The sequence below is a fragment of the Octopus sinensis genome, linkage group LG10 (genome assembly GCF_006345805.1).
Source record: "Octopus sinensis linkage group LG10, ASM634580v1, whole genome shotgun sequence".
In the NCBI taxonomy this organism is placed as follows: domain Eukaryota; kingdom Metazoa; phylum Mollusca; class Cephalopoda; order Octopoda; family Octopodidae; genus Octopus; species Octopus sinensis.
The window spans coordinates 65,128,150-65,154,673 of NC_043006.1; the positions used below are offsets into that span (position 1 = coordinate 65,128,150).

Here is a 26,524-nt window from a genome sequence, read left to right on the forward strand (position 1 = left end):
AATTAAAAATAGAAGGGAACATACACCACACACATATACATATATAAATACATACACATGCACACACACACAAAATATATATACATACATATACAGGTATATATAGAGATATGAAGAAAAAAATATTTGATTGTGAGTGAAATAAAGTATATCCGATAGTTTATAATAAACGTGTGCACAATAGCTATCTTGAACAATAAAAGATCATATAAAAGGTTGAAAGGAAAAATACATAAGAGTTATATACAAAAAAATCCTATAGATCGAATCTGATGGTCAGAAATAAAACAATTCAGGACCATAAAATAAAAGATTACAGAAAAGTGAAAGGAAAAATATCCAAAAAATACCGACTCACAATAAACCAGTGAATCAAAGAAAGCAATGGGAATTGACAAAGCCTACATTAGCAGTATTGGCAGTAAAAGCTTTGAAATCAAAAATTCCAAAAAGCACCAACAGCCCAAAAGCTCAGATTTTTTGGTTTAATGCAGATTTATTTAGGAACAGGATTAAGCATTTTCTACTTAAGCACAACAGACATTTCAGAAAATTCCAGCATGACCCATTCTCATATGAACAAACCTTTTCAAAGATAAACCATTGTATTTTAAAAGGGGTGAAACAAGCTTCTTTTAATTGCCTTATATATTTCAATAAACTTGCTGACAACTTGTTTTCCAGGTATTTCAAAGATTTTTTTAGCTTTAAAGCTGTTTTCTGTTGCCGCAATATAAGTTTTTGTATGTAGAGCTATTATCAATCTGTACTTTAGCTCTCTGTAAACAACTCCTTTGATCAGGCAAGATCTCCTAATGTTATTTTTAATACCGACATAACAGATCTGCTTGGAGACCCACTATTACAGCAGATCTGCTCAAGCATTCAATATTGCAAAGTGCACCATTGTAGTATGAAAAGCTGCCCTGTCTGATGACAAGGAGGAAACTTGCTTACTTATGCACCGACTATGCTTTTAAGTATACAAGTCAGATGATTGGCAGCCTTATCATTATAAAACATCCTTTTGTTAGGCTTATGATAGAAGCTAAAGTTGTTAAATTGCAGATCTAAATTAATGTCTAAGAAGTTAACAGTGCTAAGGTTCATGGAAACTATAATCTTTAAGCCCATACACCAGAAGAACATAATAACACTCTTCCTAAGCCTATCTAGCTCATGTTCATTCATGTTGCTGGTGATAATAAGGCCATCGTCCCCTATATAGAAACCCATTTCTAAAAAAGAAAATTATGTATGCAAATAAACTACAATATATGCCCTTTATTGTATATATCATACAAATATACAATGTACACACACACACACACACAAATTCAATTTTCAGATAATCACTATCCCTAGAAGTGCTTCATAAGGTAAACACCTGGATTATATATTCCAATTCACTATATATATTGAAAAAAAAAAAAAAATATATATATATATATATATATATATCTTTTACATGTCTCCATTGTTAGACTATGGCCATGTTGGAGCACTGCCTTGAAAAATTTTAGATGAACAAATCAACTCCAGGACTTATTTTTCTTTTGCCAAACCAGTAAGTTAGGGGAACATGAACACACCAATGCCAGTTGTCAAGGGGTGGTGGGGAATAAATACAGATACAAACACACATTATATGACGGGCTTCTTTCAGTTTCCATTTACCAAATTCACTCACAAGGCCTCGGGCAACCAAAGGCACTTGATCAAGGTGCCATGCAGTGGGACTGAACCCAGAACCATGTAGTTGAGAAGCAAGCTTCTTACCACATAGTCACGCCTGCACCTATATGTACACGTGTGTGTGTGTGTGTGTGTGTGTGTGTGTATGTGTGTGTGTATATGTATATATATATATATATATATATTATATATATATATATATATATATATATGATATAGGTAGCAAATCTGTCCAGAAGAGGAAGTTACGAAAACTAAAAGATCCAGTGAACAGTCAGAAATTTATAGATGTACTAGTCAAATCATTTGATAAGAAAAATAAAGAAATAGAAACTTATAATATAGATGAGAAGTGGAAGTTCCTTTGGGTCAACCTACTGAAGGCAACAGATGAAAGATATGACTGGTGCAAAAGTGTCAACAAGACCAAAGGTGACATATTGGTAGAAAAATGAAGTTGACAAAGCCATAAAAACGAAGAGATAAACTTAGAAGGATTGGAAGAATAGGGATAGTAGAGAAATACGGCAGGTGACTATGTTCCATAACTTTAGGGCAGCAACTTTAAACATAAGCACAATTAACCCTTTTGTTACCATATTTATTTTGAGATGCTCTGTGTTTCTTTCAGTTAATTTTAAATATAACAAAGAATTTAGTAAAATAAATTGGTTATCATTCAACTAGTGTTAGGAACATAAATAGTGACTAAAGTTTGGTAGAAGATTTTAATTCAAAACTTATGAAAACAAGACATTTGTACTACAGAGCCAAAACCGGTTTCAGCCGGGTTGGTAACAAAAGGGTTAAAGGTAGGTCTGGTGAGATTGCAGAGAGGCTGGAGCAGAGACAAGTGAATGTGGTAGGATGGGATATTCAGTCCAACTTCTCACAGGTAAGAGACTGGAGTTCAAACTTTTCTGGGTGAGCAATAGTGATGGCAGAGGTAGATGGGCACACTTAGCTGAGAAATGAAATCACTAAGTAACTGAAATAAGATATATGATAGGATAATCCAGTTAAAACTAATTGCGGGCAACACAATAGCAACATTTATCTCAGCATATGCCCCAGACAGGACTGCCCGAAGAACAAAAGCATTGCTTCTATGATACTCTTCTGCAGATAACCCCAACAAATCACAGCTCGTGACTTCACCAAACACATTGACCAAAACACAATGATAGTCTCTATGACACCCATGGAAGCTGTGGTTATGGCCCAAGAAATAGGGAGTGTAGAGCTTCTAAAGTGTGTATTGCTACTGAACTTGCAATACACACACTTTAAGAAACTAGTTAACCACCTCATCATCTACAAATTTGGTGAACACACACATCAGATAGATTACATTCTCACCAGGAAATAGGACAGACAGAAGGGTTGCTGTGAATATTAAAACCTTTCCTGGTGAAGAATGCATTACACAATATTCATTAGTGGCTGGTGACTTCAGAGTCAGAACTAGGTAGACACAGAAATGAAAATCAGTATGGAGAAGGAAAGTATAGAAACTAAAAGATCCACAAATCAGGAATAGACTTAGAGAATTTCTAAACTGATGCATATGACTAAAGGGTAGAAGATTTAGATACATAAAGCATAGACAAAAACTGAGAATTTCTATGAAATTACCAACTTAGGACTACAGATCAGATATGTGGCTGAGGCAAAATCCCAGCCAAGCCAAAAGTAACATGGCAGTGGAATAATAAGGTTCATAGGGCAATTAAGATTAAGAGCCAGGCTTGGAAAGCCTGGAAGAGCATCTAGGTATCAGGTGTACTTTGTTAAAGGTGAGGCAGAACGGAAGAGATTTACACATGTCCTAAACATGAGGATCAGAGTGGTGAAGTGCTCAAGGTTGCAAGACAATGTGTGAGAGAACCAAGATGTCATTGGTGAGAAGTGTATTCAGAATGATGAAAGCTAAATGTACCATCAATATAGAACTAAAGAAACTGTTATGGAAGTGTTATTGTGAAATGTGAAGAACACATGGGATAAACAGCAATTACCCCCATGCTGACCCTACAACAAGACTGGCAATTCAAATTGACAGTAGTGTAGTAAATAAAACAATCAAGGATATGAAGAGAAAGGGAAAGCTACTGGGTTCATTAGGGATGGTTGTAGAAATGCTTAAAATATCTGGTAAAGTAGGGTACAAGATTACCAGCTAAATAGTTAATCAAGTCATGCAGGAAAGCTACAAGAGCAAAAGTGGTGCCTTAGAGAGAAACAACTATAAAGGTATTAAACCGCTAGACCAGGCTGTGATGGTCATGTAGAGAATCATATTGATCCATGATAGACCTGGATGACATGCAGTTTAGCTTTGTCCTTGGAAAAGACACCACCAATGCAATGTTCCTAATGAAGCAGTTGCAAGAAAAATACTTGGCTAAGAATAAACTGCTGTTCTTGGCTTTGGTTGATTTGGATAACCATTTGACAGCATACCACATTCAGTAAACTCTGATGGCCACTGAGGAAACTAAGAGTAGGTAAATGGTTGATGAGGGTGGGGCAAGCTTTGTACAATGATGCATTTATTAAATTGAGAGTTGGTGATGAATTCAGTGGCAAATTTAGCATGAAGGTAGGAGCCCATCAAGGTTCAGTCCTCTCCTATTCATCAGTCCTACAAACCATCTTAGGAGTTTCAGACTAACTCTCTCTCTTTCTCTCTTTTTACTTGTTTCAGTCATTTGACTGCGGCCATGCTGGAGCACCGCCTTTAGTCGAGCAAACTGACCCCAGGACTTATTCTTTGTAAGCCCAGTACTTATTCTATCGATCTCTTTTTGCCGAACCACTAAGTGACGGGGACGTAAACACACCAGCATCGGTTGTCAAGCAATACTAGGGGGACAAACAGACACACAAACACACACACATACATACATACATATATATATATATATATACATATATACGACAGGCTTCTTTCAGTTTCCGTCTACCATATCCACTCACAAGGCATTGGTCGACCCGGAGCTATAGCAGAAGACACTTGCCCAAGATGCCATGCAGTGGGACTGAACCCGGTACCATGTGGTTGGTTAGCAAGCTACTTACCACACAGCCACTCTATGCTGATTATCTAGTTCCCATAACTTATAATTAGACAAAATTCCAGCCATGGGAGCTAAATCAAGAACTGAAAGGCCTTAAGTAAAACCTAGCAAAGACAAAGGTTTTAATAAATAGGTAAGAAGACAGGACTCTGGTATCTTCAGGAAAATGGTCTTGCTCAATGTGCAGCAAAGGAGTATGTATAAACTCCATAAGCTGTATTCAGTGTAAGCTATGGAGAAACAAGAACTCAAGTGAAATCACAGGCAGAGTAACTGAGAATGTAAGCTTCATATGCAATAGATGCAGCAGAGCAGTCTGTTTGTTATATATACCCAGATGGCTGGCTAGAAGTAGTTGATAGCTTTTGTGACCTAGAAGGTGAAATTAGCAAGGGAGGTGGTTGCTCTGAAAGTATAGTGGCCAGAAGAAGAACTGGTTGGGAAAAAGTTCAGGGAGCTACTACATTGCTGACAACAAATATTTTCCCCCTTAAAGTGAAGGGCAGATTGAATGATGCCTGCATGGAAGTGAGACAGAATTCGAGTGCAGGGAACTTGAGAAGATTGCAAATGAAGAAAGCATGCTAATGTACATGGAAAACACAGTACAAAGCTTCTGAGTAAAAAGCTGGGCATAAAAGGAATCAAATGCTGTGTGCAAAAAGACTATACTGGTATTAACATGCAATGTGTATGGGTGGGAACAGCTGTATAAAAGGGTGCTGATCACTTCATGTGGTTGAAACTTAGAGAAAAGAGAGGCTCAGGAAGGCATGGAATGAAATGATGAAGGCTGACCTCAGGACTCTGAGCCTCATAGAGAAGATGACAAAAAATGGGATGTCTGGTGATATGAGGTTCTCAAAAGGAATCAGCCATGTAAGTGGCATTGGAAGTGCTATGTATATTGTGTTCTCCATCCATGTTACATTCACCCATTTGTCAATATGGAGAAAGCCTCCAATGGGGTCTCTCATTCTCTGATTTGGTGGTCACTGCCAGAGCAAGGAGGAGAGAAATGGCTGATGAAAGCCTTTCAACAATGAATATGGTGATGAATTTAATGTGCAGGTAATTATTCACTAAGCTTTGCTTATCAGTCCCCCTTTTATTTATCACAGGCCATAACAGGGATTAAGAATGGTTATCCATGGGAACTCCTCTATACTGATGACTTTGTTCATATAGCTGAAGCTTGAATAACAGAATGAAATTCTGTATGTAGCAGAAGAACCTGTAATCAAAGGTTCTTAAACTTAACTTAGCAAAGTTTTAGCAGGAAAACAGACAGGACATTAATCCCTTCAAGTAAATGACTGTATTCAATGTGTAGAAAAGGTGTCATTAAGAAAACTATACGGTGTCCTCAGTATAAACTGTGAACACATAAGAGAAGCTATGAAATCACAGGAAGGTTAACAAAGAGAACAGGCTTTGTTTGTGGCAGATGTATAGGAGGCAATAAACATGGAAACAGATTTTCTAAAAAGCCCTTTCTGTTACCTAGGAGACCTAATTAGCAGTGGAAGGGCATTACTGAATGTATATGCTAGAATAAGAACTGGTTGGAGAAAGTTGTGAAGTAGCAGGATGAGGTTAAACACAAGCAACACACACACACACATCTATATGACTGGCTTCCTTACAGGTTCCATCATTCAAATTCCATTTACAAGGCATTGGTAGAAGACACTTGCCCAATGTTCCATACAGTGGATCTGAACCCGAAACCAGGCAGCTGCAAGGCAAGCTTCTTAATGACACAGCCACACCAGTGCCTATATATATATTTACTTGTTTCAGTCATTTGACTACAGCCATGCTGGAGCACCACCTTTAGTTGAACAAATCGACCCCAGAACTTATTCTTTGTAAGCCTAATACTTATTCTGTTGGTCTCTTTTGCCGAACCACTAAGTTATGGGGATGTCAACACACCAACATTGATTGTCAAGTGACGTAGAGGGGACAAACATAAACACAGAAATATATATATACACACAACAGGCTTCTTTCAGTTTCTGCCTACCAAATCCACTCACAAGGCTTTGGTTGGCCCAAGGCTATAGAAGACACTTGCCCAAGGTGCCATACAGTGGGACTGAACCCGGAACCATGTAGTTGGGAAGCAAGCTTCTTACCATACAGCCAAGCGTGTGCCTATATATGGAAAAGTATGATAAACAAAAAGTGTAGTTTTTATCATTTGCTCTCAATGGACATTTTGCCAATGTGGCTAGTTGCATCCTCTGCAGTGGGCATTCATAGTGTATTTGGATGCTGATCTACAACAGTTCTTTAGGGGAAACAACACTATTACATTATGTTGATACCAACCAAAAGTTTGTTAGCTGGGGACATGGCAAGATTATTTATAAGTATGTTGAAATGGAAAGAGATAGAGAAAAACAAGAGGAATAGGGACGTAAAAGAATATATTTTTATATACATACATATATATATGAAATAAAAATTTAAATAGTGAAAAAAAATATAAAAGAGTGTAAAAGGAGAAACAAAAGAGAGAGGGGAAGAGAGAAAGAGAATTGGGAAATAGAAAGAGAGGAGGAAGAAAAGGAATAAAGGCAAACAAAGACAATACAGGAAAGGGTATGGGTTGGGTGGTCAGCGTTGGATGAATACCAATTCTGTAAGTGACTTAGAAATTAAGTATTGAAAACAGATATAGACATTCACTAATATAAACAGATAAATGGGCCATGACCTTGCATTTGGAAGAGAACATATTTAAAGATAAACAAATAACCAAATAAACATATGCGTACAGCACAACATATATCTATATTTAAATTATGTATATATTTACAGATATTTCTACATATACATACATATACTTACAAGTACACATGCATATACATATATGTGGAGGTGCAATGGCCCAATGGTTAGGGCAGCAGACTTGCAGTTGTTTGATCACGGTTTTGATCCCCAGACTGGGTGTTGTGAGTGTTTATTGAGTGAAAACACCTAAAGCTCCACGAGGCTCTAGCAGGGGGTGGGGTGGCGAATGCTGCTGTACCCATTCACCACAACTTTCACTCTTTCTTCCTGTTTCTGTTGTACCTGTATTTCAAAGGGCCAGCCTTGTCAAACACAGTGTCACACTGAATCTCCCCAAGAACTATGTTACGGGTACATGTGTCTGTGAAGTGCTCAGCCACTTACACGTTGATTGTATCGACTGGAACCCTCGTCGTAACTGAGAGTGCCACAACAATATGTGTGTATATATATATGCATACATACACACATACTTTAACAACAGCCTTCTATTACAATGAGGCTCTTAACAAAGCATCTCTAACAAAAATATATTATTAGTAATACATTATACTATTAATGCATTACCTATATACTTAACCTAAGGTCACATAATCACACTTAGGTTCACACTATGTAAACACAAATCAACATGAAAATATTCCGCACCTAGACACACAAAGACCTCTTCTAGTGACGTGGACAGCCCTAAATTCTCAAACTCTATGATAAAAACTAATAAACTCAGACACAAGAGATTGTATTAGTAATAATGGTACCTACATGACCAGCAATACTCACACTAGGAAAAAATATAAAAAGAAAAGTTACCTGGTCTAACATTCCACATAATCTCCAGAATATACCTGAAATATTCTTCTCTATTCTAACTTCACACCAAATTTTTAATAAGTAAACAGTTAAGCTATTTTACTCTGCAACTCCAATCCTTACATATGCCATCACTGGGACTAATAAGTTTCAATTAAACAATACACAATAACCTATCACTAAATACTACTGTTCCTGACTCACAGTATGACACATCCCTTGATGGACATCAATCCTTACATGATCGCCACACAATCTAACTAATGTTAGCCAGTCAATTAGTCGCTCACATAAAACTCATTTTAGCACTTCCCATGAACATTTCTACAGTGAAAAGCCATCCAAATCCACCTTTGACCAGATCTTAGATACTAATATGTTCAATGCTATTACTGCAGGAGCACCCAGTACCAAAACCTGTAATTTTAAAAATATCTACAATGGCCCATTAACAGAAACTGTCTTTCCAAAAAATTGTATACAAATGTTGAGTAATTACATGGCATATACTAGAGAATACATTGGATCTACAGCCAAGAATTTCAAGAAGCACTTTTATATGCAAGTGCACTCCTTCAAAAGTTCTCAGTTGACCTAATTAATATCATTGGCTGACTACAACTAGCAACTCACGACACCTTACAAAAGATTTAAACACTCACTACACCTTACAAAAGGAAAGCAGTAAAATTCTCAGATAGAATGAAAGACATGTCTGATATGTGACCAGGAAGCAATTCAAATTTTACTTTCAGACACACAACTTCTAAATAAACAAAAAGAGATAATTATCAATTAAAATGACAAAATTCTTAGAACATTTATTGTTTTATGAAAGAATAATGGATCTAGCTTCCTCTGAATCTAAAAACCTTGCTAAACACAAACTAAACATTACTATTAATAAATATATATGCCCTTAATATATATAAATATATATATATATATATATATATATATATATATATATATATATATATATATATATATATATATACAGAGAGAGAGAGAGAGAAAGAAAGACAGACAGATAAGTCATTTAATATACAAAGGATTTATGATTTAGCTATCAGTTTCATGCTGTGGAAACACAATGGTCAGAGAAGTTTGTATACCAAGATGTCTGCTTCCATATATTTCACAGACTCGAATATACAACATGGCTGCTCTTTGAGCAAAAAAGGAAAGGATGAAATGAAGGTACAAGAAAATAATGTAAAGAGAAAAAAATGTGAATTAAGGGTGAGTATGTATGTATGTGTGTATATATATAAACACACATGTATATATATTTTCAGTATATGTAAGGTGACTATATATCTGTATATATTGGCTGTATTCTAACAGTTTGTTTATCATTGACAGACTTACAACCTTACCATGCCATTTCTTTATATCACAAAGGCCATTACAATCCCTTTATTTTTTTTTTTAATCTAGAATTTAGATTCAGTTATGGGCAGCTCTTCTGAATGGCATGCCTAACAAAAAATTGCACTAAATGATGATGATGAGCCAGTGTAAAGTGGGCTGCTAGTAAAAGGTTAACTATACCTGCTTTAGATATTCTCTCATTTTATAAACGCTGATAGTCATTCATATACACTTGTTTAAATACAAATAAAAACACCCATACCAGTACCACATATATAGCACCTGTGCTGGCTCTGACATGACCACCACAAATAAAACCCACACCACCATCACCATCACAACCTACATCACTACCACCCCCACCAGCATCTACACCATCAACACTATCACCACCTCCACTAACACAACTTATGGTTCCATTCCCATTCCCATCACCACCACTATCACTACCCTCACCAAACCACTAAGATATGTTACACCACTACAAGATGCACTCGCTGCAACCACTACCACCAACACCACCATTACCACTTATTTTATCCTCCTTTAATGAGATAATCTGATAATGAAATGTTTAGGAATAGATTAGTTGTATGTAGAGTAAATAACCCTAGTTAAACATTAAACATATGTATAGATATGTATATGTGTGTGTGTGTGTGTGTGTGTGTGCACACACGCGTATATGCATATGTATACAAATATATATCTGTATAAATATAGGCCTGCATTTCTTTGCTGTTCAGTGTCCACTTTTCTCTGCTTACATGGATCTGATGGAATTTGTGAAGTAGATTTTCTGTGGTCAGATGTTCTTTCTGTCACCAACCCTTAGTTGTTTCCAAGCAAGCTCATCTTTACCTTGACTAAGCATGTTTTCACAGAATATTGAAAATGATGGTGGCACTCATTTACAATTACCATGTGATGTCAAGACAAGGCATACACACAGTCATTTACACGTCTCTCTCTCTCTCTCTCTCTCTTCATATATATATATATATATATATATATGTGCATGTGTGTGTGTGTATTCTCTTGACTCTGTTGGTCACAAATGACCATGAATGCACCAAAGAGGTTCCCCTCTGGGGTACAAGTCTGGATGGAAAGTCGCCTCACCAGCGAATGCACAACCTAGGGTTGTTTTTATGGAAGACCAGCAGTCGCCCATGCATACCAGCCTCTCCTCTCTATGCCACTGATGTTATCCAAGGGAAAGGCAAAGGCTGATACAGCTTGGCACCTGTGACATAACAACTCATTTCCACAGCTGAGTGAATTGGAGCAATGTGAAATAAAGTGTCTTGCTCAAGAACACAACACGCAGCCTGGTCCGGGAATCAAATACACAACCTCACAATCATAAGCTCGATGCTCTAACCACTGATCCATGCACCTTATGTGAGTGTATATATGTGTGTGTCTATGTGTTGAGCCAAGTGAAATCAGTCATGGCTAATACAGGTGTCACATTACTGGCACCCATACCAGTGGCATTGTAAAATGCACCTTCCAAGTGTCGAGATTCACGGGGGCAAAGTGGCTGGGCTCCTTTCAAGTGTTTGGCCTCATGGAGGCAATGACCAAAACCTTTGGCACTATGTCATGCTTGAGAAGAAGATCCATCAAGGCGAGCAAAATCAGTTGCGGCAGATACCAGTGTCATGCAAATGGCATCCATGCCAGTGGCACGTAGATGTACCCTTTACACACTTCATCTTAAAGGCTCTGGGGATGCTATAAAGTGATGCACAACCATTGCATCTTATAGCATGTACTATGGATGCATTCTTCTTGGCACCAGCACTAGTTAGGTTGCCATGTAGCCTCAAGAGTAAGATCTGCTTTGACCAAGTAGTGCTACAATAAAGAAGTGGGGTAACTTTGTGCCATGAGGATGGATGAAGTCAGAACAAGTTACTTGTTAATACAGTTCTATATGTGGTGTAGTGGTTAAGAGCATGAGTTACTAACCCCAAGATTTCAAGCAGTGACCTGAATAATTAATAATAATATCGAAAAATACCTTAGGAATGAGAACCCATCATCATCATCATCATCATCATCATTTAACGTCCGCTTTCCATGCTAGCATGGGTTGGACGGTTCAACTGGGGTCTGGGGAGCCCGAAAGCTGCACCAGTCCAGTCAGATCTGGCAGTGTTTCTACAGCTGGATGCCCTTCCTAACGCCAACCACTCCGAGAGTGTAGTGGGTGATTTTATGTGCCACCGACACAGGTGCCAGACGAGGCTGGCAAACGGCCACGCTCGGATGGTGTTTTTATGTGCCACCGACACAGGTGCCAGACGAGGCTGGCAGACGGCCACGCTCGGATGGTGTTTTTATGTGCCACCGACACAGGTGCCAGATGAGGCTGGCAAACGGCCACGATCGGATGGTGCTTGTTACGTGCCACAGCACGGAGGCCAGTCGATGCGGTACTGGCTACGGCCACGTTCGGATGGTTTTCTTGTGTGCCACGTGCCACCGGCACTGGTACCACAAAGATACAAATTCCATTGATGTTCATCTATTTTGATTTGACTTGCTTCAACAGGTCTTCACAAGTGTCACAAGAAGGAAGGTATGCACAGGTGGACTGACTACGTCCCAGGTAGGGGCCATGGGTTATGGCCTGACTAGTCTTGCCGGGTCTTCGGATGGTGTTTTTATGTGCCACCGACACAGGTGCTAGATGAGCCTGGCGAACGGCCACGATCGGATGGTGTTTGTCATGTGCCCACCGCACTGACTACAGCAGGTTAGAAATTTCTCCAAGACACCTGATGAAGGCTGGAGAGTATATCAGCCGAAACGTTGTGTTAACAACAAACAAGATGAGGACAAATATCTGTCAAATGTAAATAAGTTACTTGCTGTAAGGCAACTACACAGCTACTCATGTTATAGAAGAGAGGAGTGGGGAATGAGTGGGCTGGAACTGGAAAGAGAAAAGATAGTGGTAATAAGGGGGGTCAGACTGGATCCTCAAGATACAAGGTGAGTATCACCTCTACCGCAGGATACCTGTTTCTGTTCTTCTGTCATAAAGCTACCTCATTCTCTATAAGACCTTCCACTCAGTCAAGTGGTCTAGTCTTGTGACTTACTTGGTGGCCTCACTAGTGCCAGTGTCGTGAAAGAAAGCACCCAGTACACATTGTAAAGTGGTTGGTGTTAGTAAGGACATCCAACTACAGGAAGCATGCCAAAGCTGATACTGGAGTGCAACGCTTTCCTCCAGTTCACTGGATGTTGTCAAACTGTCCAAACAATATCAACATAAAAGACAGACAATGAATGATGATGATGCTCCTGCACAATACAAGGCTTTGTTCCCTCTTCATTTCAGGAACCAATTCAACAGCTTCCCACTGCACCATGGAATAGCAGCATCTGCATTGAATATTCCAAGAGCAATTACATAAGAGTGCTTATTGAAATGAGAATGTTTGTGGGTATGCACATGAATGTGTGCATGTGTAGGTGTGTATGAGGGGTTACATGTGTACATAGCCTGTATATATATATTTTCTTTGTGTATGTCTGTATGTATGTGCTTAAGTATGTGTGCACGTGTGTCTATGTGTAAGGGTTTTGAGTAGCATGTTTGTGTGAGGGAGTGCCAGATACACACCCACAAACATCTACATACATGCATATGCACATGTGCCAACATTTGAAACTATTATTATATACATAGATACACATACACTCTGTATATATATATATATATACAGAGATACAACAATAAACCTGTTCAAACCCATCATATGGACAACCCCCACCAGTGCTGGTGCCATGTAAAGTACTGCTTGACAATGTATATAAAGAGGCATCCAGTAGACTCTAAAGTGTCTCCTGAATGCTTTTGTATATACTGTCAGGTAGTGACAACACATAGCTAAAGAGTGCTGCAAAGGCTATCTGTATAGTGCAGCTGCCACAAAAAATGCACCCACTGTAAAATATCTGTAGTGAGGTAAGGCATCCAGCTGCAAAAACCAAGCCAAAAAAAGTGAGACATTGGAAGAAGATATTGTCCTCTGATCCAATAGAACCTGTTCAGCCATCTAATCCATGCCAGCAAGGAAAAACAAACATAAAATGATGAAAATTATCGATTCATACATACATACATTACATACATACTAACAACTACTGGTGATTCCACATCTACGATACAACTGCTGGTAACTTCCATATGAACAGTGATATTTGGAGGATCTATGTCAAACATTATGATGAAAGTAGAGGTAGAAATTCAGTCAAAACAGTCTCTGGGTGTTGTCTAAATGATACTCACAGTATCATTTAACAGTAAGGACAGAAATGATTACATCATGTGTATACTCAATAGTGAAAATAATAGGATGAGATTGGGCAAAGAGCTCTTGGAATAGGTGCTTGGAGTGCCAGCTGTTCCCTGTGCACCAAAGGTAGCTGGACCGACTTAAATAGAAAATCGGAAGATAACTAGTCATTAAAGCAGCAGGATGTTATGCATGGGTGCATATCCTTGCAAGCTGGAGAATACTAGCAACAATGACCTATGAGAGATACATTATATCTCACTTAGGTTACACCACTGCTGTCCAAGAACAAAAAAATAGCTGCTAAATATCTGGTTAACAAGAGTGATCGAAAATCCTCCAGATTTCCATGTGAGAGAAAATGCTGACTGTCGTAGCAGTGTGGAAGATACAACTCTTGTCATCTGCAACTGTCCAAAAATGCCTGAAAGATACAACTGCCATCCCCATAAAAAATGACATTATCGCTGAAACCAGCAACAATGCTATACACAGGATGGATTGTCTTGATGGATGTACCAAAGGCATACAAGAACCAGACATTAAAAAACATAATGTTGATGGAATATTCTAATAAAAACAGCAACCTGTTATAAACACAGCAGGGCAGATACTGTTCTGGGGCGGGAAGGACAAAAGTCATGCACTAGTGTAGAAATGAGCTGCTTGGCAGATTTGTTTTGTCTAAAACTGAGTAAATGAAGAACTAATGAGAAACTTATAGCTCTTATATCCAGACTACAGACATTTATTTGTAGCCAGTGTCTTAGGTGTTCTGGACTATGTAATGGCCTGGAAATGCTGGGTTTCTCCTAAAAAGAACAAAGCACTCTCTATATACAACTGATTAGTTGTATTTGGAGAGTGCAGAATGTTCCAAGGATTCTCTATCAGAGGGTCTTGAGTTGGAAACACACACATGTATGTATGGAACACACACACACAGAAGCAGTAATGAAGCACAAACATTTGTGTATGAAAGAGACATGCACACACACACACACACACCACACACACAAACATACCAAACAACTCAGATATCCACAAAACACATGAACTGTTTTGATTTAATCAAATGAGGCTTGCTACATTCTTCATGACCAGCTTCAATTCTAAATAAATATGTTTGTGTGTGCATGCATAAGTGTATACACATGCAAACACATACATATATGCACACATATATTCATACATATGCATGGAAGATGGACGTTAAACAATGATGGTGATGATGATACATACACATACACCATCCAAACATGGTTGATGTCAGTGTCCCCTAACTGGCTCCTGTGCCGGTGACACGTAAAAAGCACCATTCAAGTATTGTTGATGCCAGTACTGCCTGACTGGCCCTCATGCTGGTGGCACGTAAAAAGCAACCACTACACTCTCAGAGTGGTAGTCATTAGGAAGAGCATCCAGCTGTAGAAACATTACCCGATCAGATTGGAGCTTGGTGCAGCTTCCTGGCTTGCCGGTCCTCAGTCAAACCATCCAACTCATGTCAGTATGGAAAGTGGATGTTAAACGATGATGATGATGATGACAACACACCAACACACATGCATATATACTCATACACAAATGTATAAATACAAGCACACAGACACACACATGCATCATTATATGTTAAGATATGATTTTTCATGATGTCTACAGGCGTGCATAGAAGGAACTTGCACAAAATTTGCAGAAGTTGGCTGAAACCAGGTCAACAACAGCAAATGTGCACAATCTAGTACATCATCACTTCTCAATATTCTATGCCCCTGATGTATGAAATGTGTGTTGTTTAGTGGTTAGGGTATTCAGCCCATGATTGTAAGGTTGTGAGTTTGATAAACACGCACAGACACACAAGAAGGAAGGAAAGAAAGTGTGATGCTCATTAAAAGCCACAGCAAATAGTCGTAATCCCAATTCAGTTCCCTGAGTGACTCCACTAAGAACTAACGTCTCCACTGAGAGAGCAGTGTTGGCTGGAAGTGCCTGAAGTTTACCTTTTTATGTCATTAAGCTATTCCCTTAGTTTCCTAACTCTGCTGAAATTCCAGAGTTTGTGACATATTCCAGGATTAACTTTATTGAATGCCTTCCTTTGCAAGATATGTCTCATTCATATTTAGATCACTGAGCTGTTATTTCAATGCTAATGCTTGTTTTTGTTTTTTTCTTTAATTTGCTTCAGTCATTAGGCTATGGCCATGCTGGGGCACTGCTTTGAGGAATTTTTAGTCGAATAAATTGACCCCATTACTAATCATTTCTTTTCCAGCCTAGTACTTATTTTATCAGTCTCTTTTGCCAAACAGCTAAGATACAGGGCCATAAACACACCAACACCACTTGTCAAGCAGTGCTGGTGGGCAAACACAGACACAAATACACACACACACAACACATGCAAGGCTTCTTTCAGTTTCTCTCTACCAAATCCATTCAGAAGGCTTTGGTCAGCTTGAGGTTAGAGTAGAGAACACTTGCCCAAGGTGCCACAGAGTAGGGCTGAACCCAGAACCATATGGTTTGGAAGCAAGCTTCTTACCACACAGCCATGTATGTGCCTGTTTGTATAAGTAAAGTCCATATCATCCCATCTGTTATTCTTTGAATGGTTAGTTTTACTTTGTCTCGAGTTAGAACTAGTTTTCTTTATACATTTAATTTTAGATTACGAGGTCAAGGATGTTAGGTCACCACACCTACTTTTATTCCTAGGGTCACTAGTCACAGATTGAGTAGTGGGGATTTTGTTTTATCTATGTTTAAGTTTTCATAACTATGTAAATAAGTGTGTCTATGTTTTGTTTGGAATTAGGAGTGGATTCAATGTGCTTGTTTATTTTAGAGATAGTCAAGGTTACCAAGTGGGAAAAGTGTTGTTGAGAATGACAATTTCATCATAAATAAATTAAAAACGTCATCAGATTTTTGTTTGAATTGAAAGTAACATACATACACAAATATATGCATACACATCATCACCTGAAAGGCACAGGCTATTGGATGATGATGTTTCCCAACCACAAGGTTCCAGGTTCAATCCCATTGTGTGGCACCTTGGCAACTTGTCTTCTACAATAGCCTTGGGCCAACCAAAGCCTTGTGAGTGGATTTGGTAGACAAGAGACTGAAAGAAACCTGTCATATATATATATATATATATAAATATACACACACACACAAATATGTGTGTCCCACCACTGCTTAGCAACTGGTGTTGGTGTGCTTATGTCTCCGTAACTTAGTGGTTTGGCAAAAAGACTGATAGGATAAGTATCAGGCTTAAAGCAGAAAATGCACTGCCCGGGGGTGGGGGATATCGATTCATTCGACTAAAAATTCTTCTTCAAGGCAGTGCCCCAGCATGGCCATAATCCAAAGACAAAAACAAGATAAAAAATCCTCTGCCGTGTTTTTTAACATCCACTCTTACATGCTTGTATTACTGAGAGGAGTTTCAATGAAGCAGATTTTCCAGTCAAATATACTTGCTCCTATCACCAACCTGATTTCCAAGCAAGGTGATATTTCTCCATGGCTAAACATCGTTTCATAGAAGGGAAGGAATGACACCACTTCTGTTACAGTGAGGCTTCTTCACAATGATTGCACTGTGTCAAAATACACACACACACACAATCATCATCATCATTTAACATCCATTGTCCATGCTGGCATGATTTGGACGGTTTGACATGGACTGGTAAGATGAGAGGCTGCACCAGACTCCAGCCTGATTTGGGCATGTTTTCTATGGCTGGATGCTCTTTCTAATGCCAACCACTCCAAGAGTATAATGGGTGCTTTTACATGCCAACGGCACAGGTGATATTTGCATGACACCGATATCTGCCACAACTGTGATTTTGCTTGGCTTGATGGGTCTTCTTCTCAAGCATGACATAATGCCAAAGGTATATATATATATATATCGACTATACATACACAAATATATACATACATATTTAGACTACATACACAGACATTTACATATATACAGAACTTCATATATATACATATACATGCACACACACTCACATATTTCAGTTTCCTTGTATAGTAGAAGACACTTGCCCAAGGTGTTAATTGAACATAAAACCATGTAATTGGGAAGCAAACTTCTGAACCACACATCACACATGTATACATATAGTTATAAACATACATACTATTATATAAATACACTTATACATACACATATGCACAACTGTGTGTGTGTATGTGCATACACACATAATATACAACATACTTGCACATATACATCGTCATTTAAATATCCATTTTCCCATGCTTGCATGGGCCAGATGGAATTCAATGAGGTAGATTTTCTACAGTCTACAGCTGGATGCCCTTCCTGCTGCTAACCTTCAGGTGTCAGGAAAAGTATCTGGCTATAAAAATATCTAGTCCCAATGTACTCTCATATGACCCATGCAAATATGGGAAAAAAAGATTGTAAAACCATGACAAAGAAATATGGTGTGTGTGTGTGTGTGTGTGTGCATACACACATATATATAACATATTTACATACATATAAACCTGTTGCTTGAAATCTATATGTAAGTACACAAACATACATACATATATATACTGGCTAACTGGTCCGTTCAGGTGGCACATAAAAAATATCATTCAAGCACGGCCAATGCCAGTACCGCCAGACTGGCCCTTGTGCCGGTGGCACGTAAAAAGCACCCACTACACTCTCGGAGTGGTTGGTGTTAGGAAGGACATCCAGCTGTAGAAACATTGCCAGATCGGAGTGAAGCCTGGTACAGCCTTCTGGCTCACCAGCCCTCAGTCAAACCGTCAAACCCATGCCAGCATGGAAGGCAGACATTAAATGACAATGATATACACATACACATCCTCATTTACATTCATTTTCCATGCCAGCATAGGTTAAATAGTGACAGAATTGAAGGAGTTGGAGGGCTGCCGACATTCCCTTGTCTCAGTTTTTGGATAGGATTTCTATGGCTCGATGGCCCTCAAAATGCCAATAATTTCACAAAATGTCTGTTCTTTTAATCTTTTTTATTAATTTTGTACTTGGTGCCACCAGCACTGGCAAAATTGTGTTGCAACTAACAAAACTAATGAACTTAATGTGCTCTCATGTCTGAAAGAAGATTAGAGTGACACATTGTAGGCAAAATGATGAGAAAGAGTATGAAAGAGGAACAGATTTATTTTTGTGTGAGGGTAGCAATGGAGAGAGTAAGAGAGCAGGCACTATTTGGAGAGGAACACCAGTAAGGAGAAGGGATATTTGTATCAAGGTTCGATCAGTGAAAGATGGTGGAAAGAGTGGAGGTATGTGGCTTAGTGGTCAGGGTGTTGGACTCATGATTGTAAGATTGTGGTTTCAATTCCTGGACAAACAATGTGTTGTGTTCTTGAGCAAAACACTTCATTTCAAGCAGCTCAAGCCCACTCTGACTATTTCCTGCAACAAGTAGAATCGCTGTCATCCATACATACAGGTTCATCCTTTACAAGTGCTGGTGCCACATAAAATGCACTCATGCCGGTGCTGCATAAATGCATCCATGCTGGAGACACATAAAAAGCAGTCAGCATAAGTGGTTAGCATTAGGAAGGGCGTCCAGCTGTAAAAACCATGCCACAACAGACAATCGGAGTCTGGACCACTCCTGCCAAACCATCTAACCCATGCCAACATGGAAAACAGATGTTAGAAACAAGCCCTCCGTGTCTATATGACTTGGGAAGGATCTTTATTTCATTTTTACCAGTGAGAGGGAGGAGAAAGAGAGAATAATAGAATATTGAATACGATGGGTTGTGAAAGGTAAATCCAATGACGTCCTACATTATAACAGTGAATATGAGCAGAAAGTCTGGCAGTTGGGGAAGAAAATAATTTTGAAATACTTGAGGATGAAGATATTGAAGTGAGAATCTGTAGAATATATTAGCAAGTTGTGGAAGGCAGGCTAATACACACACCATCCTCATCACTAACATTAATTTTTCTCCCACTTTCTATGCTGGCACTGGTTAAACAGGATCCAACAGGCTACAGAACCACTCCTTGCACCAGGGTATCAGTTTTGGCATGGTCTCTACAGCTGAAAGCGCTTCCTAACCCCACCACTTATCAGCATGTTCAGAGTAAAATGGATGACATTAGGAAAGGCATTCTAGATACACTCAAACTTACATACATATTGTATGCCCCCGCCACCCACAGACACATTGGTTGTAACATCAAAGTAATGGATTCATTATATCATTTTGCTCAAGAAAAGGCAAGGCCATAGAATGAACAACATTAATGCCAATGTGCCTTAACACACACACAGAGTTGTGGCTGTGTGGTAATGTGCTTGCTTCCCAACTACATGGCTCAGGGTTCAGTCCCATTGCGTGGCACGTTGGGCAAGTGTCTTCTTGCAAGAAACTCAAAAAAACCTGTCCTACATGTGTGTCTCTTTGTTCATTCCCCCACCATCACTTGACAACCGGTGTTGGTGTGTTTACATTCCCATAACTTAGTGGTTCGGCAAAAGAAAGCAATACAGTGGGTACCAGGCTTTAAAAAAAGTACAGAGTTTGATTCAGTTGACTAAAATTCAGTATAATGGCTGAAACAAATAAAAGAGAAAATGATACACACACATTATACATATCTACATCTACACACACACAGACGTATATGCATGTGTGTGAACAAATGACTCAAAACCAATTAATTGACTGATATAACAAGATGGCCTTTGAAATGAAGAGACAACAGAATCAGTTTGATGTGTGGATAGATAAACATATTGATTGATCAATATATATATATATATCTTTGAAGACTGTAAAGTTATTTTGGATTACAAATCAGAAAGTAGGAAGAAGTGTGCAAGAAATGTTTAGGAGAGGTGGTCACAGCTTCAAAGCAAGGAGTAAAGGATTAAGCTGAAATTCATAAACTTGAAAAGAGCAAACAGTGAAAAGAGGATGGTAAAGAAATTAATTAAAACATGACACACATGCATACACCCACACATACGCACAGATATATACATGCATAAATATGTATGTCTGTATATACATATACATATATAAGCAGGTACATATATATACACACATACATGCATGCATATACATATGCCCATGTTCATATGAACACACACACACACACATACAACTAAATATATATAAAAGCAGGTAACGCCTAGTATCTGAGAAATTTGCTTTAAAATCATTGTAAGTATTTTCTCAGTCAAAGGCCACTGTATGAAGATTGCCAAAACAAAATTTTTCAGAAGAGGGAATCACTTGAAGGGGTGGATAATAGGCTATGTACCATTTTTTTAAATGACAATAAATTAAAGTTTGTTTTTTTTAGCTGACAAATTGTATTTTGTTTAGATATTCACTATCATTATGTGTGTATGTGTGTGTGTAAAACTAGAAAGCTGTATAAAAAACAAATTTCAACCAATGATATTCACCACTGGTATTCACTTCATTCCCCACCCTGTATAAGTTGTGTACATGTGTTTCAACAGCATATGGTAAATGACCCGAAAGAAGTCAAAAGGAATACTATTTTCTTACCAGCTACTTGCAAAATTTAATTATGAAAGGTAAGAACAACCCTATTGAATATCTAATTAAATTATTGACTGGGAACTTTCAACGGTGCTGGTTTTGTCTGCATGTAACTATCATTTCTATCTTTAACTTGTTGCAGTCATTGGTCTGTAGTCAGACTGTAGTCATACCGAAGCACCAACTTGGAAGTATTTAGCTGAACCAATCAATCCTGGTACTTAATTTTTACAGATATAAAGATAGATGTGTATGTATGTTTATATGATAGACATCTTTCAGATTCTGCATACCAAATCCACTCACAAGGCTTTGGTCGGCCCGTGGCTGTAGAAGACACTTGCCCAAGGTGCCATGCAGTGGGACTGGATCCAGAACCATGTGGCTAGGATGTAAACTTCTTACCATACAGCCATGCCTACACCTATCAAGTATTTGTTTCTGCTCTCTGTGCTCTGATTTCAAATTCTGCTGAGGGCAAAAAGGTGCTACACATTTTTTTCTTTTACTTATTTCTGACATTAGACTGCAGCTATATAGGGGTACTGCCTTGAAGGGCTTATGCAAATAAATTGACCCCAATACCGTTTTTTTTTTGTTTTAAGTCTTTTGCCAAACTGCTAAGTTATGGAACACAAAAATCTCAATGATTATCATGGATGAATGGGTGTGACAAACACAAAGATGACAAACATAAAGATATAGACATCATTTCTTTATTGTTTTGCTTTTTATAAAATTGTAGTATACAATGCTTGAAACAAAAAAAAAAGCAAAAAAAAAAGGAGAAAAAATATAAAATGTTATGGGGAAAGATAAATATTACACAGCATTAAATATCCATTTGGGGCTACTTTCTAACACAATCTGATATTTTCTGAAAATTTATATTTTTTTTTACATTTTGTGAAACTGATGTAATTACTCTACAACCATCAACAAACTATTGTCATTGTCCATAGAGGACATCTCTATTATCCTTCTATCATTTCATAGTTTTTCATTACAAAACTAATTGGGTGTCTTTATTTTATGTATAAATAAACACAGGCAATGTTGGCTACCTAAGTACTTGTACTTCTACATACATATATATGTGTGTGTATGTACATATATCATCATCATTGTTTAACGTCCACTTTCCATGCTGGCATGGGCTGGATGGTTTGACTGAGACCTGGCAAGCCAGGAGGCTGCACCAGGCTCCGATCTGATCTAGCAAGGTTTCTACAGCAGGATACCCTACCTAATGCCAACCACTCTTGAGTGTAGTGGGTGCTTTTTACATGCCACCAGCACGGGATCAGTCAGGCAGCACTGGCATCAACCACAATAATGACTTCACTTGACTCAACAGACCTTTCCTCAAGCACAGTTTATTGCCCAATGATTGAAGGGTACTCTTAAACAGGCTGGTTATGCTGCACTGGCATAGGCCACGGTTACAGTTTCACTTGGCTTATATATATATATAGATGTTACACACTTGTGCATATTTTATATACATATATAAACATATATACATACACAGATGTACACAAACACATATATACACTAGGGATTGTTTTATATATATATAAATATGTATGCATGTATTTCTTGACCAGTTCATCTCTATAACAAACATAGCCGTGTGTATGTGTGTGAAATGCTTAATGGTATTTCATCTGTCTTTACATTCTGAATTCAAATTCCACCGAAGTCGACTTTGCCTCTCATCCTTTTGGGATCAATAAAATATGTACCAGCTGAGCACCGTGGTCAATATAATCAACTTAACTACTCCTGGGTATGAATACAAAAAAAACTGTATCCCTCTGCCAGCTATGTCAAGCCATTCTCTGGTAGAGAGAATATGCTGAGGCTCTCATCCTGCAGTGGACTGAACATGGGCATTCTAATCTGTGTGTATACATTTCTATCCAACAAGATTCTATACATACATATATATATATATATATATATATATATATATATATACACACACACACACACATCTATATATATATATACACACAGACATCTATATATATATACACACACACATATATACATATAGACATATATATATAGATATATACACACACACACATAAATATATATCATCATTTACATCTGCTTTCCATGCAGGCATAGACTGAACAGTTCAACATGTCCCAACAGGGGAGGGGGACCACACTGTTGTCTAATGTCTCAGCTTTGGAATGTTTCTTTGACTAGATGCCCTTCCAAATTCCAACCACTTTACAAAGTGTGCTGGTGTTTTTTTCAAGGCACCAGCACTAGAAACAACACTTCACAACTGAAAGGAGAATGAGAGAAAGGGTCATAATTTTTGAGTCAGATGAGAAGAACAGATCTGAGAGGCTGATAGTCAGCTGTGAAGCTGCATGGCTTAATAGTTTGGGTATTTTGGCTCATGATCAGAAGGTTGTGAGTTCAATTCCTGGTGATACATTGTGTCCTTGAGCAAGACGATTTATTTCATGTTGCTCCAGTCCACTCAGCTGGTAAAAGTGAGTTGTACCTGCATTTCAAAGGACCAGCTTTGTCACATTCTGTGTCATGCTGAATCTCTCTGTTAAGGATATGTGTGTCTGTAGAGTGCTTGGCCACTAGCATATTAATTTCACGAGTAAACTGTTTCACTGATCGAATCAACTGGAACACTCATTCCATAATCAATGGAGTGCCAGTATAAGGATGAATATGGACAGGTGTGGGAGGAAAAGAGAGAGGGAGAGAGACGATGGTAGCAGAAAAGAAAGAGGTGGAGGTTGTGGTGGTGGGCCAAAGAGGGAGAGATGAAAGACACTGAGTTGACAGAAACAGTTGTAGGGAGAGCAGAGAGAGAAAGATAAGGAACAATAAGTAAATATAGAAAGATCAATGAAGGAAAGGGAAGTAGTTGCAAGGAGAAGGCAACTGTAGGGAGAGCATCCCAATCATCAACATCCACTTTATTAGCAATCTCCCAGCTATGCTTGCCCAACAGAGTGTTTTCTCTCCAGTACAGCATGTCACCAACTGTGGCAGCCATTTGTCATTATCTTTGGCGTTCAGCATCCTGAGATCAGTTTTCACCATTACCCATTCTCTGTCCTGTACGTGTGCATGACTGTGCCTTTATCATTCTCATTACACTTCTTACTAATGATGTCTTGCTTCTCTCTCATACACTGTCCCGGTTTTTAATATTTCATGTCTCTGATCCTCACATTGTTAGATATGTGCAAATCTCATATACTGTGTATGAAGTATGTCACACACAAAAAAAATAAATATACATACATGCACAAACATATAGATAGATGAATGGATAGATGGATATAACGACAGACAGACAGATTGATATAAATAGATACCCATAAAAAGCACCTGCGCTGGTGCCATGTAGAAAGCACACTGTGAAAGTGGTTGGCATTAGGAAGGGCAACCAGCTGTAGAAACCATACAAAAATAGATATGAAGCTTGGTGTAGCTCTCCAGCTTGTCAGCTCCTGTCAAACTGTCCAACCTACGCCAGCATGAAAAACGGACATTAAATAATGATGATGATGATGATGATGTAGAACTGATAGCAGTGTTGTATGAAAAACATGAAAGTAAGGAAAGCTGCCAGTCTACCAAGGATGGTGACTGAAACGCTCAAAGTATGATATGTACTAGTCATGCAAATAGTCAATCCAGTAATACATTAAGATGTTGCAACACAAAGACTGGCATAGCAATATTATTGTAAACTACTAACAAGAACAAAGGAGATGCAAAAGAGAAAGTTATAGAAGCACCAAACTGTTAGACCAGACTATGAAGGTCACAGGAAGATCAGAAACAGAATTAGACTAGATAAAATACAGGTCAGCTTTATGTTTAGAAGTACCGTGGATAAACAACTTTCCAGTGAGGCAACTGCAGAAGTACTTAGCTATGCATAAACCATTATACCTAAGACTCAATGACTTGGGGAAAACCATTGACAGAATGTGATTTAACGGTCACTAAGGAAACTAGATGCAGGTGAATGGCTTGCAGGGTTAGTCTAAAAAATGTACAAAGGTGCAGTCCGTTAAGTGAGAGTCAGCAATGACTGTAGTAACAAATTTAGCATATAGATAGGGGTCCATCAAGGCTCAGGCCTCAGTATTCTCCTATTCATCATGGTCCTACAGGCCATTACAGAGGAATTTAAAACTAGCTGTCCTTGGGAACTCCTAGACGCTGATGATCTAGATAGTTCTAATAGATGACTCTGTAAGAGAATTAGAAAAAATTCCAGGCATGGAAGCTAAACTTCAAACTGAGGGGCCTCATGGTAAACTTAGCGAAGACTAAGGTTTCAGTAAATAGGAAAGACAGTATTTTCTTATCTTTAGGAAAACAGCCTTACTGAACATGTAGGATATAAAAGATAAGGACAGGCTAGAAAACATTCAGAGACATTCTATCACTGCTGGCAACAAGTTTAGTCCTCAACCCTCTCCTATTCATTATAATCCTACAATCTATTACAAAGAAGTTTAAAACTGGCTGTCCACATAAATTCTTATATGCAGCTGATCTATTACTCACAGCTGAATCTATAGGGAAATTAGAAGGAAAACATCTAGGAATGGAAGCAAAATGTAGAATCAAAAGAACTCAACATAAACATAGCAAAAATTAAGGTGCCAGAGGACCTGGAAATGGCCTTGTTTAATATGCACAAAAGGAGAAACTCAGTGTGCTACACCAAGTGTAGGGTATGAATGCACAAATCACTGGCAAGCTAATAAAGAATGCACGCTTTGTACATGGCAGATGCACTGGAAGGAACATATTGGAAATAAGTTCTCTTAAATGCTCAGGTAGCTCACTAAGAAT

The 26,524-nt window shown here is 38.3% G+C and overlaps 2 protein-coding genes across 6 annotated transcripts in view; one reads left to right on the top strand and one right to left on the bottom strand.

The window, feature by feature from the left end:
• LOC115216462 (cyclin-dependent kinase 12-like) overlaps positions 1-26,524 on the bottom strand; it is a 135,520-nt gene that overhangs the window by 83,375 nt on the left and 25,621 nt on the right. The window lies entirely within an intron of this gene.
• The window catches only part of LOC115216816 (inositol polyphosphate 1-phosphatase), a 71,938-nt gene continuing 67,088 nt past the window's right edge, over positions 21,675-26,524 (top strand). Inside the window, exon 1 of the mRNA XM_036506741.1 lies at positions 21,675-21,696. Within this exon, the coding sequence (XP_036362634.1) occupies positions 21,690-21,696 (7 nt within the window). The 5' untranslated portion in view covers positions 21,675-21,689. The remainder of the gene's footprint in view (positions 21,697-26,524) is intronic.